General features: G+C 46.0%; 1 protein-coding gene across 1 annotated transcript in view; it reads right to left on the reverse strand.

Annotated features, from left to right (window-relative positions):
- Positions 1-405: 405 nt before the first annotated feature.
- Positions 406-18,414, reverse strand: part of LOC119965889 (collagen alpha-3(VI) chain-like) — a 153,042-nt gene continuing 135,033 nt past the window's right edge. The window contains exons 29-33 of the mRNA XM_038796854.1: positions 13,856-13,955; positions 10,521-11,189; positions 3,007-3,115; positions 2,868-2,920; positions 406-640 (exon numbers count right to left, since the gene is read on the reverse strand). Of these exons, the coding sequence (XP_038652782.1) occupies positions 459-640; positions 2,868-2,920; positions 3,007-3,115; positions 10,521-11,189; positions 13,856-13,955 (1,113 nt within the window). The 3' untranslated portion in view covers positions 406-458. The remainder of the gene's footprint in view (positions 641-2,867; positions 2,921-3,006; positions 3,116-10,520; positions 11,190-13,855; positions 13,956-18,414) is intronic.

Consider the following 18,414-nt stretch of genomic DNA (forward strand, 5'->3'; position numbering starts at 1 on the left):
ACTGAATACACACCAAAACAGCATTGAATAGTATATGTAAAAGAAACAGTTGAAGCATTGGAGTTTTTCAACTGTTTTTATAAAAGGCACCATCAGAAAGAGTGGTCCGATTGTTCTTGCGCCTTGTAGTAACTGCAGTGCGAATGGAGTCAGTGCAAATGCTAACAGCTTCTATCCCAGAAGGTCAACGCTGCAGTGTCATAATCTTGCACTTGTACATGTGTCTGTCTATGCTTTCATATGTGCATACATCGAAGTCATGGCCCCAAGAAAATCTCTGGAAGCAGATTGAGTTGACGGTCCATCTCTAAAACAGCATCGCTATTGTCTTTGTCACATCTGTATAATGAAGGCATTACGTCTCTGGCAACATCTCGCACAAGGAACTTTAATTAACTGAGTTCATTTTTCGTCATATTCTATGATCAGAGACGGATGTTTAGACATGCCAATGCATTTTACAAGGTGTTTATGGGGTTTAGGCACAAGGTTTCGCAGTCTTCCCTCGTGTCAAATCTGTTTTTGTTGCCTCCACAGCCACCGTACCAGAAGCGACTGCAGTCCTTCTTTTTGTTATTAAAGAACCACTTTATGGTGTAATTGTAACAATCCCCTTCTTCCAGATTCAGTGCACACGCACCTGAAAGAAAAATAAATCAGGCTGGTGAAGCACACCAATCGGGGCAATCTGCCAGGGTTTTTATTTCACATAAAAAATTATTTAATGGGGCATCATATTAACATCTGCATTTGTATAGCACCATTTTATCCTGCATCAGCTCAAATTACCTCAGAGAGTCCCACTGATTTCTGAGTGAGTATTTAGAATAGAATTCCTGTGAACTCCTCCTGCTGGACAAATGGTAATCCTTTAGAGATTTGGCACATGGCAATATCTTTCCTCCATCTAGACATCACCTTTACTTGACGACTATGGTGAGCATTTTAGTAGAATGCATTCACTCTACACTATAGGCGAGTCTGCTTATTCAGGCGCTGGAGAATGTTGATTGTGACCCTCTCCCTGTTTTTGGCAGGTTAACAATGCGTCAAAGATTGACCCGCTTGCAAAACAATCAAGCTTCAAAGTCTAGATTCACAACTGGCTTCAACATATAGAGGCTGTCATTTCTGTTACTTGGGATTTTCTTTCCATATAACAGTTACAAGCCTACATTTTATCATGCCGCTCATTCAGTGCTGCATATCAGCAGATTTGTTTCATCAAACCACAAATGATTCTGGAGCACAACACCCGTCAGAAACTAAATTCTGAGATGGGGGCATGGAGCGACAGGCAGATGAAGTAGAATCAATGACAGAACATGCAATATTTCCTGAATTCAACAGCCTGTAATGTGTGATTATGCTGATGTTGAATCTTGATATGGTCGTGTTAACAAAGAACATTAGGCTTTATTTTACAATAAAACCATTTTTTACTAACGCTATTCTTAAGGATTTCTATAATGTCGAAGATTAATACAGTTGGAAATAACGGCCTAATACTAACTTACACTAAGATATTACAAAGCTACTCTAATATGCAACTGCTATCAACTGCTCACTGACACCTTGCCTTGGAACACGGTGCATCTGGGTCACATGTCGGCATACTTGCAAAACATATAACTTATAATTCACATCAAATGATGATCTACTGATATTATACACACAGCCTACATATTAGGCAATTTCCCATTCCTATGACTAAGTGTTGACGCTGGGGCAGGATTCCTGGACTTTCAAGACACCAAAAGTGGTGCCGAACCTGGACCAAATGAGCAACTGTGGAGGGGCTAGCACTGGAGCCACGTGGAACACAATCGATTCCATTGAAAAATGGTGCGGATTCACCCGGTCCGTGATTGACACTCGGGAGGCTGACAAGCTGCAGCCGTAAATTCACATTACAATCCCCACACACCCTCATCCCAGCCAACAAGATGGCACTGGTTGTGCTGGAGCGTGCCCATGCAGCTGATGGGTCGGCTGGGGCCAGAGGGTACATAGGGGAGTGCCTTGGGGGGACACCTATACGGCCAGTGGCCCTAAGTTCACAGCGGACTGTCAGCAGCTTGCGCAATTGTGTTCGATGCCTGTCCACCCCGATTCCACAGCCTACCTCCTGATCACCCCCTGCTACTCCCCCCAGCTCTGGCAGAAGCCTCCCTGGCCAGCGGCACAATTGTCAGCAAACTATGGCAATGTTGGACACTTTCCGTACCCCCTCTCTCTCTCTCCCTCAGCAGCCACAATGCCGGTTTCACAATTTTTGAAAGTCGGGAACTCGGCCATCGGAGGCAGAGAATCACGGAGGCCCCAGAAAATACAAGGTCGGGCCCACTAATGATGTGCAACCGGTGTTTATTGTTGGTGCGTTCCGGACCACATTGATGCCGCTGTCGAGGTAACGGGGAATTGCGATTTGGCCTCAAATCGGAGCCCGCCGCGGTTTTGGCATCAGAACCTATTCTCCGCCCACTCGCGTTTCACGATTTCGGAATCCCGTCCTCTATACATGAGGCTCAGCTACAACTTACCAGCCTCACCCTGTCTGATCTTTTATTACAGTGCGGGGAGCTTGCATTTCTAATGAGCATAGGGAAACAATCATCCTCAATTGGATGTGTCATGCGCAGGTTATTACACAAGGATGCCGGGCCATCGAGGTATCCTCTCCATGTAGCATAGCATCAGAAATGGCCACCACTAGTGTTGGCACCACTGAGGACTGGTGGCTCTTGGGATAGGCTACTTAATTGGCCACTGCTGGCAATAGGCCTTCCTGGGAATTACCGCCAGCTGAAGTCAGCGCATCTCCTGCTTTCCCAAAACTTATATTTCATATATTTCTCTTTACTTACCATGGTTGTTGGTGTAAATTTGGGGTTCCTCAGTAAATTCCGTAGTAACCAACCTATAATGAAGGGGAAAGGCTTTACCAACTCGAAAAGTTATTTATCGCAATTTTAACAACATTTTACAATTATCTATAAAACATACAATTCTAAATTAAAATGTGGTTTTGTTTCTTCTTTTTTGACTGTCTCCTGAGATTCTATTCTTCTGCATTTCTTCATGAGATCTGGAGGGGGATAGCTGTTGATTCCACCTGTAAAATAAAGGAAAAAACCTTCAGATAGAAGGAGGTTTCTCAGCTCTAAATGCCTCAAATTTCTGCTGGGGTTTGAAGGAAACCAGCTATTTGTGATAGTTAAAAGGATCATTGATTTTGCCATTTTGTTATAAATACTAAAGCCCAGTTCAAAAATCATTTTTAAAATGGATCCCATCATAAGGCTGCAAATATGATGAAACACAACCTCTGATTATAAAAAGACATAGCTTGCAATAATAAAAGCATCGATTTCATAACATTTGCAGTCGAACGAAAGCAAATGCAGCATTTGTACTGAAGGTCAAATTGTCATAATAGTTCATATAAACTGTGCATTGTTCAAATGAACAGAATCGCAGAGTTCAGCAATGATAAAAGCAGAGTTTGCATTCCAACTCACATTTAAGAATTCCACATGCAACATTTACATTAATTTTAAAAGTTCAATGAGATAATGTCGCACATTGAGGACTGACAACCCAATCAACAAATCAAATGTATTGGGAACTCACCCAAACCAATCAGCATGTTACAGGGGTAGCATGTAACACCTACATTGACTCAGATTGATAACACATTCCTTAAAAAATAGAGGTCCGGGTAGCCATTTTCATTCTGGAATCACTCTATACTAAGTGCTTGACTATCTACTCTCTCTATTTCGTATTTCTACTCTAACTCTACATCTCTGCAAGCTGTTCTGCTTTGAGCAAGAAACCATTACTGTATTTTGAAAGTTCAGATCGTTTGTACGCTACTAAGTTTAATTATATCTCTTAAAGTCTTCTGTTGGCAGGGCGTTTCTTGAGAATATTTGATTTGTAACCACAAGAAGATTTCAAACTCTCAATTATAATCAATAGACACCCAATAAAGATTTCATTTAGCATCCGAGACGTGTAGTGCAAATTTCTCCTTAGTTAGGTGTATACGAGACTGCACTTAACCAGGGGTAGATTTCATCAGAGTTCCTCCAATCCCCTGTTGTAACTTTTGCAGACGTTGGTGCTTTTCTGGAATTTCCAATGCCGGTTATGGTGAGAAAGTGGAAAAGCTGCACCAAAATTTACCCCAAAGTATTTTAGCGATTAAATTTTTATTTATTTTTTAATTAATTTTTTTTAAATGTGCCCAATTAATTTTTTCCAATTCAGGGGCAATTTAATGTGGCCAATCCACTTACCCTGCACATTTTTGGGTTGTGGGGGCAAAACCCATGCAAACACAGGGAGAATGTGCAAACTGCACACGGAGAGTGAGCCAGAGCCAGGATCAAACCTGGGACCTCGGCACCATGAGGCAGCAATGTTAACCACTGCGCCACTTTGCTGCCCCTTTTACCAATTAAATAACTGACTAATTAAATTACCCGCATCTTCCAAAGTCCAAAGCAAAACAATTGAACAATTTGAAACCAAAAATGCAAAACATTATTAACAGTTATTTAAATAATGATTAGATAGGCCTTCATCCCTTTGCGAAACAAAATAAGGACAATCTCTGGGAATATTTTCCTTTCTTACTAAGAAATAACTTTTTTTGCATTTAGGTTTGTGAAAATTTTACTGTTTGCCATTCAAAGTTTACCCCCATGATCTTTTTGGAGTTGCACAGTGTTCAACTGTCAAATAATATTGACAAAGGATAGAAATTGGACTTAAATAAAAGCTGCGGATGCTGGAATCTGAAACCAAAAGAGAAAATGCTGGAAAACCTCAGCAGGTCTGGCAACATCTGTAGGGAGAGAAAAGAGCTAACGTTTCGAGTCAAGGTGACCCTTTGTCAAAGCTAAAAGACATGGAATGTGAGAGATACTTATACTGTGGCGTGAGGGAATGAAAGATGAGTCATAGCCACAGAAACCAAGGGAAAAGAGTGCTAATGGCAGTCCCCAGAGAGAATAAAAGGTGTGAAAGGCTAAGAAAGGCAGAGAAACTAAAATCAGAGGGTAAGCTGTGACAGATGTAGGGGGGCAGGGGGAAGCAAAGAGGAGAAAAGGTAAGGAGAGGGGGGATAAGTTTATATATAAAGAAAGACAAAGAAGAAATAAAATGAAAAAAGACAGTTAAAATGAAATGGAATGGAAACAAAGGGGTTGAGGTGGAGTAGAGCTAATCATCTGAAGTTGTTGAATTCGATGTTCAGGCCGGAAGGCTGTAGCGTGCCTAACCGGAAGATGAGATGCTGTTCCTCTCGTTTGCGTTGAACTTCACTGGAACATTGCAGCAGGCCAGGAACAGACATGTGGGCACGGGTGCAGGGTCTTGTGTTAAAATGGCAAGCAACGGGAAAGTCAGGGTCCAGAATGCGCACAGAGCAAAGCGATCACCCCAGTCTATGTTTGGTCTCTCCAATATAGAGGAGACCACATTGGGAGCAGCAAATGCAGTAGACCAAATTGGAAGAGGTGCAAGTGAAATGCTGCTTAACCTGGAATGAGTGTTTTGGGCCTGGGATGTTAAGCATGGAAGAGGTAAAGGGGCAGGTCTTACACCTTCTGTGATTACAGTAAGAAGTCTTACAACACCAGGTTAAAGTTCAACAGGTTTGTTTCGAATCACTAGCTTTTGGAGCACTGCTCCTTCCTCAGGTGAACGAAGAGGTATGTTCCAGAAACATACCTCTTCATTCTGGAACATACCTCTTCATTCACCTGAAGAAGGAGCAGTGCTCCGAAAGCTAGTGTTTGAAACAAACCTGTTGGACTTTAATCAGTTGGAAGACTTCTTACTGTGCTTATCTCAGTCCAACGCCGGCATCTCCACATCATGGCTACCATCGACACCGCAAACTGCCGGCTCAAAGTGGAGAGGATCTCCAAGATGATCGCACATATAGACACTGACATTAAGTTTCTACAAAGATGCAAGAAAGCAGACAAGATCCTAAAAGGGCTACAGATCACAAACCCACTCAAGTCGACCTACAACACAAACTACGCTGAGAGACTCTGCCGTCGCACCTCTCTCACACTCCTCAACCATTTCATACACCAGCTCTAGACCAGACGCGCAATGTGGAAAACAAGATAGAGGCCATATTCTCAACCTGCGCTCAGGATGCAGCAGACCAGCTGCGGTACACCGCCAAACAGATGAGACAACGCTACTACACCACCTATATGCACACCAAGAACAGGAAGCTTGAGAAACTCGGCATCACCACCAGCAGCTACCAAGCCTCCCCCTGGTACCACTGTAGAAAACAACACAGGAAAATCTATTGTCAATTTGTCGGACTACACCCTTCAACCAGACAAAATCGAAGTCCTCATCAGAGGGCTCAATTTCTGAACCACCACCAAAATGGTCCCCATCAGTCTCGCGGCAGACACGGAGGAATTCCTCAGGCGAATGAGGGTCCGGGAGTCCATCCACAGACCCCAAGAGGCCGACAGCGAACCCAATGAGTCAACCAATGAACTGGAACAACAGACCGAGAGATCTGCGGTGTGGCCACCGAAGAGGAAAGAGTCGAATTGACCCCCCCGGAAGGCCGCTGCTCTAGACTCGACATGTATGCTCAAGCCATCAGGGGTCGCGTCAATGCCAGATTCATCAATCGCATTCACAAGACAGCCCCGGACGTCACAATGCAATGCCATCCGCGCTCACAAGACCAACCGCAACATCGTCATCAAACCAGCAGACAAAGGAGGTGCCACCGTCATACTGAACAGAATGGACTACTGCAAAGAAGTGTACCGACAACTCAACAACCAGGAACACTACAGACAGTTACCCGCAGATCCGACCAAGGAACACATCCGCCAACTCAGCAGACTGATCAAGACCTTCGATCCAGACCTTCAGAGCACCCAACGTGCTCTCATCCCACGTATTCCCTGCGTTGGAGGTCTCTACTGCCTCCCGGAAATCTATAAGGCCAACGCACCAGGCCGTCCTATTGTACTTGGCATGGGACCCTGTGTGAGAACCTCTCTGGCTTCATCAAGGGCATCTTGAAACCCATCTTACAAGGAACCCCCAGCTTCTGCTGTGACACAACAGACTTCCTACAGAAACTCAGCACCCATGGACCAGTTGAACCAGGAATATTCCTCATCACAATGGATGTCTCGGCACTCGACACCAGCATCCCCCATGACGCTGGCACTGCTCAGTACTAAACACCGACAACTGCCAATCTCCAGACGCAATTCTGCAACTCATCCACTTCATTCTGGATAACAACGTCTTCACCTTCAACAACAAGTTCTTCATCCAGATGCATGGAACAGCCATGGGGAACAAATTTGCACCTCAATATACCAACATCTTCATGCACAAGTTTGAACAAGACCTCCTCACTGCACAGGACCTTCAACCGACGTTATACACCAGATACATCGACGACATTTTTTTCCTATGGACCCACGGCGAAGAATCACTGAAACAACTACATGATGACATCAATACGTTCCATCCCACCATCAGACTCACCATGGAATACTCTATAACATCGGTTGCATTCTTTGACACACTCATCTCCATCAAGGGCGGTCACTCAGCACTTCGCTTTACCGCAAGCTCACAAATAACCTCAAGATGCTCCACTTCCCCAGCTTCCACCCTAAACACATTAAAGAAGCCATCCCCTTTGGGCAAGCCCTCCATATACACAGGATCTTCTCAGATGAGGAGGAGCGTAACAGACATCTATCGATGCTGAAAGATGCCCTTGTACGAACGGGAAATGGCGCTCGACTCATCGATTGACAGTTCCAACCCGCCACAGCAAAAAACCGCAACATCCTCCTCAGAAGACAAACATGGGACACAACCGACAGAGTACCCTTCATCATCCAGTACTTTCCCGGAGCGGAGAAACTATGACATCTTCTTCGCAGCCTTCAACACATCATCGATGAAGATGAACATCTTGCCAAGGTCATCCCCACACCCCCATTACTTGCATTCAAACAACTACGCAACCTCAAACAAACCATTGTTTGCAGCAAACTACCCAGCCTTGAGAGCAGCGAGCACGACACTATACAACCCTGCCATGGAAATCTCTGCAAGACGTGCCAGATCAACGACATGGGTCCCACCATTACACGTGAGAACAGCACCCACCAGGTACGCGGTACATACTCGTGCCACTCGACCAACATTGTCTACCACATACGCTGCAGGAAAGGATGTCCCAAAGCTTGGTACATTGGCGAGACCATGCAGACTCTGCGACAATGGATGAACAGACATCCAGCGACAATCGTCAGGCAGAAATGTTCCCTTCCAGTCGGGGATCACTTCAGCAGTCAGGGGCATTCAGGTAAGCGTTCTCCAAGGTGGCCTTCAGGTAGCGTGACAACACAAAATCGGCGAGCAGAAACTTATAGCCAAGTTCACCACAGATGAATACGGCCTCAACGGGACCTTGGATTCATGTCGAATTACATTCATCCCCCACTATCTGACCTGGGCTTGCAAAATCCTACCAACTGTCCTGGCTTGAGACAATTCACACCTCTTTAACCTGGGGTTACCCCTAATCTCTGGATCTGTAAAGACTTAATTACCTGCAAATGCTCGCATTCAAAGCATTGTCTGGCATCTTTGACTTTGTCTATATATATATGTTTCTGGAACATGCCTGATAGTAATCAACTATTTTCTGAGAGGTAAAAAGGCTATTTTAATGTAAATATTAAAGCCCAGTTTTAATACCCATTTTAAAATAAGGATTTCAGTACTTAAAACATGACATAACACATAACTTCAACAGAAGCACAAAAGCCATGCACAAACTAATTGTACATTAAAACAACATTTTTGCTGACAAAATGAACAAACCATTGTCGTATTGAACAGTTTTTCAAAGTCAGTTTGACATTAAGAAATAAGCTGTACCACTAATCGAGATCAAGGTCAAGTAAGCACCATAGAAATATGAAGGCACCATTGTCCAGAATATGGATAAAGCAAAGTCAGCAGAAAACCAGTAAAAACCAGTCTTGATAATAGCACAAAATCGCATTCCATAGCATACACAAAGATTCAAACATGAAACATTCAGAACTTATGTTGCACATTGAGGATTGACAATTAACCATCGAATCAAATGTATTTGATTCTCACCCAAACCAATTAGGACAACACAGAGGTGTAGACAGATGGCTTTAGACTGATAAAATTCTCCTTAAACATCATGGTCCGTACGGCAATCTTTATTCTGGGATCATTCTATACTTTGATCTAACTATTCGCTATCTCTATTTTCACTTTTCCATTCTAACTCTTGAATTTCATGCAAGCTGTTTTGCCGTAAGCAAGAACCCATTTCTGTATTATTTTGAAAGTTAAATTGTTTATGTTACTTCTCTTTCAGTCCTTTTGCTAGCCGGACTTTATTGAGAATAGATTTTAATTTCACTCAATTGTAATCAAGTAGAGGCAATAAAATATTCCTATTTGCATCCGAGAAGTGTAACTCAAATTTCTACTGGGTTTTAGTGTTGCAAGACTTCACTAGATCCGCATGGTAGATCTCTACAATACCTCTTTATTCACCTGAGGGAGGAGCAGTGCTCCGAAAGCTAGTGATTTGAAACAAACCTGTTGGACTGTAACCTGGTGTTGGAAGACTTCTTACTGTGCCCATCCCAGTCCAAGGCCAGCATCTCCACATCACACCTTCTGTGACTGCATGTGAAGGTGCCATGGGTGATGGGAGAGGTGTTGTGTATGGTGGAGGAGTGGACTAGATTATCTCGAAGGAAACGGAATGCTGACAGAGGGAGTGAAGGGAAGATGTGTTTGGTGGTGGCATCACGCTGGAGTTAGCAAAAATGGCAGAGGATTATGCTTTGCGTACGGAGGCTGGTGGGTGAAATGTGAGAACGAGGGGGCCTCTATCCTTGTTCTATGAGGGAAGGGAAGGGTCGAGGGTAGTGGCGTGGGAGATGGCCCCCACGCTGTTGAGGGCCCTGTCAACAACTGTAGGTGGGAAATCACATTGAGGAAGAAGGAACACATTTTCAAAGCACCACTTTGGAAAGAGGCATCGTCGGAACAAATGCGACGGAGGTGAAAGAGCTGAGAGAAAAGGATGGAGTCCTTGCAGGGTGTAGGGTGTGAAGAGGTGTAGTCCAGATAGCTGTGGCAGACTTTGAGCAAATCTCACCATAACCTTCTAAATTCCAGGGAATATAAATAGTTTGTGTAATTTAATCTCACAATTTAATCCTTGGAGTCCAGGTATCATTCTGGTCAACTTTTTCTTCACCCTCTCCAAGACTAATATATCTTTTCAAAAGCGGGGTGTCCAGAAATGCTCACGTGACTTCACGTATGGTTTAACCAAGGTTGTTTTTAGCTGAGGTTATATGAATAAAAATTCATATTGAACAAAGTAATTAATTTTTTAAAAGTCCGTAGATTATTACTGCACTCACTTGCCAGGTTTTTCAGAAAAGCCACTGCAAATCTTTGTGCATATTCCATCTCAGCCTCCAGGGCTCTGTCCAGATGAAGTAAATGTTGATCAAAAGGAAAACTGACAAACTCCTCCAGGACTGTGACATTAGTTACCTCCCCAAGGGCTAGTGCAAGCATTGAGAAACCTTTACACTTGGCTTCTTGTGATATTTCCAGTAATTTCCTCTCATCAATACTCGTTTCCCCTGAGAATATCGTAAAGATAACCTTGTAGGTTTGCTGATTTGTGAGATTTGAGAAGAAATTCTTCAAGATCCATTCAATGGTATTGCCAATGCCAGAGGAGCCCTCCAGCTGACTGAACGAATCTTGGATGTGCCTCTTCTTCAATGTTTTTGTTGTGTAATCTAGAACACCAAACTCCAGGTTAAATGGATCTTTCCCATATCTTGGAGCGGAATCTGGTGTGTGCTGTACCAGGGCCACCCGGGGATGAAGATCAGAAGCTTTTGGTTCTGTTGAACTTAGGAATGTGTTAACCATTGAGGTTAAGAAACGCTGAACTGTTTCTGATTGAGTGGATTCCATTTGCTGTAAGTCATCAACAATGAAAGCTATGTCCAGGTTTACTGGGAGAATGGATGGCTGGGCATCTCTGAGACACAGGTCATATGGTTCACATTGATCTGTAAAAGAAAAAAAAAATCTTTGTTTACATTTCATAACTTTTCCTCTACAAAGTGATGAAAATTTTGCGACTGGCTTAGCTTCATATTGAGTAAATGGAACTCCAGAGTCATGGCACAATATCACCTCTTGGTGAAGCAGGCTGAAATCTCCTGGGGGAGGACAGTTCATATTGCTTCAGGACCTACTCTAGATTTACAATTCAGCCTCTTAGAACTGGTGCACAACAATCTGCTTCACAACAATATTAAGGGTGCATACAAAATAAATAAAGAACAGCATGCTCTTGACAGTAACACAATTTACATTTATATAAGGTGGCACGATCCCATTCGATGTTCTAACTGAATGGAAAGATCCCAGAATTGTATCTGGCTCAAAAGATTGTGGACTGGATTCTCTGTTTCTGAGACTAAGTGTTGGTGCCAATGGAGCATGTGTGGACTTTCGTGACCGGAAATCGGCGCAAACCCCTCACCGATTCAGGTACCGGTGAGGGGCTAGCACCAGAGCCGAGTGAAACTCCTGCAGGTCGCACCAAAATCGACCGGAGAATGGACGTGTCTCAGGCCGCGCATGCGCATGGCTGATAACCTGTACTGGTCACGCCGTAAAACATGGCACATGTGTGCGAACCCTGACCCATCAACTTTGACCCCACAGCCCACCCCCTGGCCACCCCACATTAATCCCCCCAGCCCTATCAGAGGCCCCAACCCCCCCTGGCCAACGGCACGGACCCTGGCCGACTGTGGCTGAGCTGGACACTGTCCGCAGGTGGCACGCCGGGTTCCCGACCGCTTGGGACCACACGTGGCCGCACCATCAGGAACACGGCCCATCGCAGGTGGAGCATCATGGTGGACGACCCAAGATGCAGCAATGGTGTTGAAACGGCGCACGGCACGCGTACCTATGATGCTGAGGTGGTTCCCAGATATCTTCTGCTCCTGTCCTTCAAGATGGTAGTGGTCGTAGGCTTGGAAGGTGCTGCCTAAGGAACCTCGGCGAGTTCATAGATCATAGAATTTAGAATTCCTGCAGTGCATCTTGTAGATGGTTCACACGGCTGTCACTGTTCGTCAGTGGTGGAGGGATTGAATATTTATGGAAGGGGGAGCAATCAAGTGGATTGCTTTGTCCTGGATGGAGAGGAAGGAGCAGTGCTCCGAGAGCTTGTGTTTGAAACAAACCTGTTGGACTTTAACCTGGTGCTGTAAGACTTCTTACTGTGCTCACCCCAGTCCAACGCCGGCATCTCCACATCCTGTCCTGGATGGTATCAAGCTTCTTAGATGTTGTTAGAGCTGCACTCATCCAGGCAAGTGGAGAGTATTCCATTACACGCCTGACTTACCTCGATTCTCTTACTCTCCCTCAGCATAACACTGGGAGCACTTTACAGCATCATATACTCCCGTTTGGGTACTTAAGTCTTCATTTGGGGTTTGACCCCAGAACTTTCTAACCCAGATTTCACCAAGCAACCACAAAAAGAGAGTCAGTAACTGAATAACAGATACTAGGGAATCAAGGATGTGACCTTTGGCCATATTTAGCCCATCTTAGCGCTGGCAATGATACAGGTACCACAACCGATTCATGTCCTACTGGACGTTGAAATCACCCCTTTCTGCCTCCAACCCCCCTCCCTGAACTCTCTGACATGTCTTCTCCTGCCCCACCCACACTCTGTCAGCCTTACAGAGCTGTCGGTGTCCGAATGGCCAGCAGCTTTATCAGGCAGGACTTCTTCCCGTTGGGTAATGGAAGCCTCCCTTCATTACAATTGAAGTCCTACTGGCCAAAACATTAAAGTAGGGCAGGCCAGCCAAGGGGAGGCAGGGTTGCCTCTGACATTTACACTGGGTGCAGGGACTCAGGCAGCACAGTAGGACAAGTGATTAGCACTGTGGCTTCACAGCGCCAGTGTCCCAGGTTCGATTCCCTGCTGGGTCACTGTCTGTGTGGAGTCTGCACGTTCTCCCTTTGTCTCATGGTAGCATGGTGGTTAGCATCAATGCTTCACAGCTCCAGGGTCCCAGGTTTGATTCCCGGCTGGGTCACTGTCTGTGTGGAGTCTGCACGTCCTCCCTGTGTGTGCGTGGGTTTCCTCCGGGTGCTCCGGTTTCCTCCCACAGTCCAAAGATGTGCGGGTTAGGTGGATTGGCCATGCTAAATTGCCCGTAGTGTAAGGTTAATGGGGGGATTGTAGGGTTACGGGTATACGGGTTACGTGGGTTTAAGTAGGGTGATCATTGCTCGGCACAACATCGAGGGCCGAAGGGCCTGTTCTGTGCTGTACTGTTCTATGTTCTATGTTCTATGTCTGCGTGGGTTTCCCCCGGGTGCTCCGGTTTCCTCCCACAGTCCAAAGACGTGCAGGTTAGGTGGATTGGCTATGATAAATTGCCCTGAGTGACCAAAAAAAAACAAGGGTAGGTGCGGTTATTGGGTTACGGGGATAGGGTGGAAGTGAGGGCTTAAGTGGGTCGGTGCAGACTCGATGGGCTGAATGGTCTCCTTCTGCACTGTATGTTCTATGACTATGATTCCAATTTCAGCAGAGGTTTACACATTTTTATTTGTAAATTCATTCCAAGTTCGAATGAAAATCATTTCAAGTGCTCCGTCCGCATCATAGAAATTCATTTTAAAATCCTACCAAAGCACAATGTGCACAAGACGAATCGTTGCAATAATTCTTCGGAGGTTCGTTGCTGACTTGGCAGAACAATTACTTGAGCTGTGGCTTCAGTATTGACCTTGGTTAAATGAATTGAAATAAATGCAAAAATCAGAAAACAAAATTCAGAAAACATTAATATTTTGAAAGTGATACCAATAAAATCATGTCATACGTTAGACCCAGAAATCATAGACTAATTAGAGCAGAAAATCATAAAGTCTGAGATACTGCAACTAATTATTTAACATGTATTGGTATATGATTAAATAATTGCAAATTAAAGTACAGTGAATTATTAGTAAACATATCAACAAACAGTTTTAAATCAACGTCAGACATCACTTTCAGGAGAAATTTAGTCCTTGAATTGAGTAGAGCAATTTGTATTCTCTGAAAAGCCCCCTTCATATACTATGGACATTGTTCTGAAGAAAGAAATCTCTGAGAGCAATGTAAATGGTTTGGATCTCCTCATATTGGAAGCTTTTACACTCCCATATCCAACGTGAGCCACTCAGCTACATAGTGACCACAGTAGCTGCTGATTGCTGTAAAAATCCAACTGCTTTGCCTTCAGACAAGGGAACCTTCCAAACGTGCCCATTCCGACTTCAGTTACACTCTGTAAGGTTGACCCTTACTGCTCTATGTTATAAAATTGAGATCACAATCAGTAGAGACTTTCGGTAAGGAATTACCCGTTAAAATGTAAGCTTGCCACAAGTGGAAGTGGTCCATTTGGAAGCTGAAGAAATTGTGTGATTACGTGATGACGCGTTGTGTAAGAGATCACATGTTGAGATTGCGGAAGTTTGTTAGCCCAGGGAGTGCCGACAGAAAATAATTGTTGAAGAAAGCTGTGAAACTACAGAAGAGGGGTTTTGGGTCATGATGAGAGATTGGAGGAAATGGGGGGAGGAGGGAGCACCTAGAGGGGAGAGAGGAAATGGGGGGGGGGGGGCGGTTAGCTAGGGTGGTGTCTCCCCTCTTCTTTCCAGAGGTCTTTCCCTCATCCCAACCCTTACCTCCTGTCGGCCTCAGGAAGCTGCCCTTAAGTGGCCAGTGATTAGACACTTCACAGTCTCGACTGGGGCCTGAGGGAGGGCCACGCTAGGCCGTGCCCATGCCCAGTAAAATTGAGGCCTGGTTATGGGCATGTGGGAGGGTAGCTGTAAGGCTACGGGCAATAATTTTAGGCCCAGACCTCACCTGCAAACCAGGTGGGGCCCATTAAATTCTGCCCATGGTTTCTATTCTTCACCTTGTATAATTCTGTAACAGTTTCAAATGCACAACTTTTGAGGTAAGATTGACCTCAATGACATGTTTAAAAAAAATGCTCATCAAGTAAATAAAGGGATTCAAGAAAATGGGTGGCATGGTAGCACAGTGGGTAGCACTGTTGCTTCACAGCGCCAGGGTTCCAGGTTCGATTCCCGACTTGGGTGACTGTCTGTGCGGAGTCTGCATGTTCTCCCCGTGTCTGCCTGGGTTTCCTCCGGGCGCTCTGATTTTCTCCCGCAAGTCCCGAAAGACGTGCCGTTAGGTAATTTGGACATTCTGAATTTTCCCTCTGTGTACCAAAACAGGTGCCGGAGTGTGGTGACTAGGGGCTTTTCACAGTAACTTCATTGCAATGTTAATGTAAGCCTACTTATGACAATAAAGATTATTTATTATTGTTATTAAAATGTATTATACTTAGAATGAGGGTTAATTTGTCTCGATGCATTGAATATTTGATCTGCATATATTTGATTTGCTACAGAATGGAGAGAGGTGATAAATGAGGGAAAAAGCAAGGAGTGATATTTCACAGAGGTGTGTTTCGTAAATCTGATAACACAAAGCCTTGTCAGTCGGTAACTAGTAGAAAGGAGATAAACTATCTTCCAAGGCTTTGGTGCATTATATACATCAGTTGATAAAGTAAAGGGTAGCTATGGAAAAAGAAAAGTAAAAATTGAATGTGAAAATATTCAAATGGAGGAGGGAAAATTATTTTGAGTTGAAAAGGGATCTAGTAAAGCTGAATTGAAATCCAAGTAAAAAAAGCCAGCAAGTGTTCCCAACAGAAATAGCCGGAGAATTGCTGGTTCCATGGCCACGCATGCACATGGCGCCGACCGTACAACATGGCACCAGCCACGCATGGACACGGCCTGCCAGATAGTGCCCCCCTGCAACCCCCCCTCGCCACACCCAGACCACCCCTCACCAGTCTCCCCAGCCCCTGCTGAAGCCCTCCCAGCCAGCGGAACGGCTCCCCACCCCCCTAACTGTGGCAGCCTCAGCCCTTCTAAATCCCCCCCCCCCCACCCCCCGACCTCAGCCCTTCTAAATCCCGCTCCCCCACCTAATACTGGCGCATCTGCTGGGCAATGAGCAGAACAGAACATATCATCACCAGTGACACTCGAACGTTGGCCAGACACATCCACGTACAGATCCTCAAAGGATGAACGGCAAGAGCAGCACAGGGTTCCCATGACACTGAGCCTCCCACATGGTTACACCCTTACCGAGATGTGGCAGGGCACGGGGGCAACAGTGTGAGCCCGCCTTGTATGATAGCATCCCCAGTGAATGAGCTGTAACCATTCACCACCTATACCCACCCCCACCCCCCTCAAACCCCATCCCCCCGACTTGGGTCAAGGTGGCATAGCTGCTGCTAGCCAGGTCTCCTAGTTGATAAATCTGGAGGTTATGAGGTTCTCCGTGTGTGGTGGCCCTGTATTATGCATTGGCGGCCTGCACTGTCAGCTCAGGCTCCACGATCCTCCTGGACACCATAATTGCCCTCCTTATCAGATGGGACCTGCTGCTCTTCCTCTTCCTCCGGCATGTCTTCCTGCTGTCACTTGATGTCATGGGATATGCAGCAGGCATACATCCTGCAGGCCAACACAATGCTCGAGACTCTCGGGAGATTAATTTAGAGAGCATCACCAGAACGGACTAGGCAACGGAAGTGCATTTTCTAAACGCCGATGTACCGCTCGATGTTTCCAGAATGTGAGTGTCATTATAAAGGTTCTTTGCCTTGGTCTGTGAACTCTGCACAGGTGGCATTAGTCATGGCCTCAGTGGGTAAGCCTTGTCGCCCACCAGCCGACCCCTCACCCGATGCAGCATCTCAAAGGTTCTGGGAACCAACAAGTGAGCCAGGAGGTATGCATCGGGCACGCTCTTTGATTTTAGGCACAGATGTGCTTGATATACAGGTGCTGGTCACACACCAACTGCATATTTATGAAATGGAAGCCTTTCCTATTGATAAATTGGCACCACATGTCGAACCAACACTCGGAGGGCGACATGTGTGCCATCGATTGGTCGTTGGACCTGGGACATGACAGCAATGACAGGAAATTCAGCAGCCTTGGCGTCTTTTTTGGCCTTAAAGGTGATGCATGTCGATGCCTGGGTGCATAGGGAATCGTGACAGCACCAATACCCCTTTGTGAGGACGTTTGTGAGACCTAGCACAGGTCCCTGTGCGAGTCATGAAGTAAGCTAAATACATAGCAGTTGAGGTGGCACAGTCTCCCCGGTGAGCCGGTGTTGTCAGCCGTGCATACGGACCGCCAGCTCCTGAATGGAATAGTGTAGATGGGCTTTAGATTGGTTTCACAGGTCGGCGCAACATTGAGGGCCGAAAGCCTGTACTGCGCTGTAATGTTCTAATGAAAGGACAAGTGCCAGTGGTATACACGTGGTCTGATGTGGCCCCACCTCCTCCTCGGCCTGGTCGACAACCGACACTTGAGCCTCACTGGCTAACTCCTGTTGTTTCGGAGCAGGCTCCTCTCGTGACGGGTCTTCCCTGGGCTGATCCTAACACTCTCACCATCATGCATCTGCGACAGCAGCAGTGGCCAGGTAGATAGCTAACATTGCTGGTTGTAGTCCGAAATCCATGGGCGGAATTCTCCGATCGGCACGGGGGAGTAGAATGGCCGTTGACGCTGAAAACCGGCACGACGCCGTTCCCACGATACTCTGGTCCCCGGAGAATCGCTGCGAATCGCTCACGGTCTACGTAGTGCGGGTAGGGGGCCATTGACAGAGGCCCGCCTCCCGCGATTCACCGAAGAAAAGTGGCCGAGTTCCCGAAGGCGTAGTTCTAACCACGTTTTGCCTGTCGCGAATGGTCAGCGGTTGCTGCGGATTCACACGCAGGGGGATCCTTCACCGCGGGGGGGGGGGAGGCGACTCAGGGAGTGATCGGGGGCCACTGATCCGCAGGCACGCACCATCTTGGGGGGGGGGGGGGGCCTATACTTTTTGGGCAGCTCCGCGGTGCGAGTCCAGCATGTTGCGCGGAGCGGCTGCCAAAATCCGCCGCTGTGCGCATGCGCGGGCTCCCAACCGGACGTTCAGGGCCCCTTATCGGCAGGCAGAGTTGCGTGGAGTACTCCGGGGCCCTGCGAGCCCCCTTCAGGTAGGAGAATCACTCTGGACGTTCTTCTGGAAAGTCCAGAGTGAATCTCCTGCGTTTTGACGCTGGACAGGGGACATAACCCCATTAT

Source organism: Scyliorhinus canicula, chromosome 5 (genome assembly GCF_902713615.1).
Source record: "Scyliorhinus canicula chromosome 5, sScyCan1.1, whole genome shotgun sequence".
Lineage (NCBI taxonomy): Eukaryota > Metazoa > Chordata > Chondrichthyes > Carcharhiniformes > Scyliorhinidae > Scyliorhinus > Scyliorhinus canicula.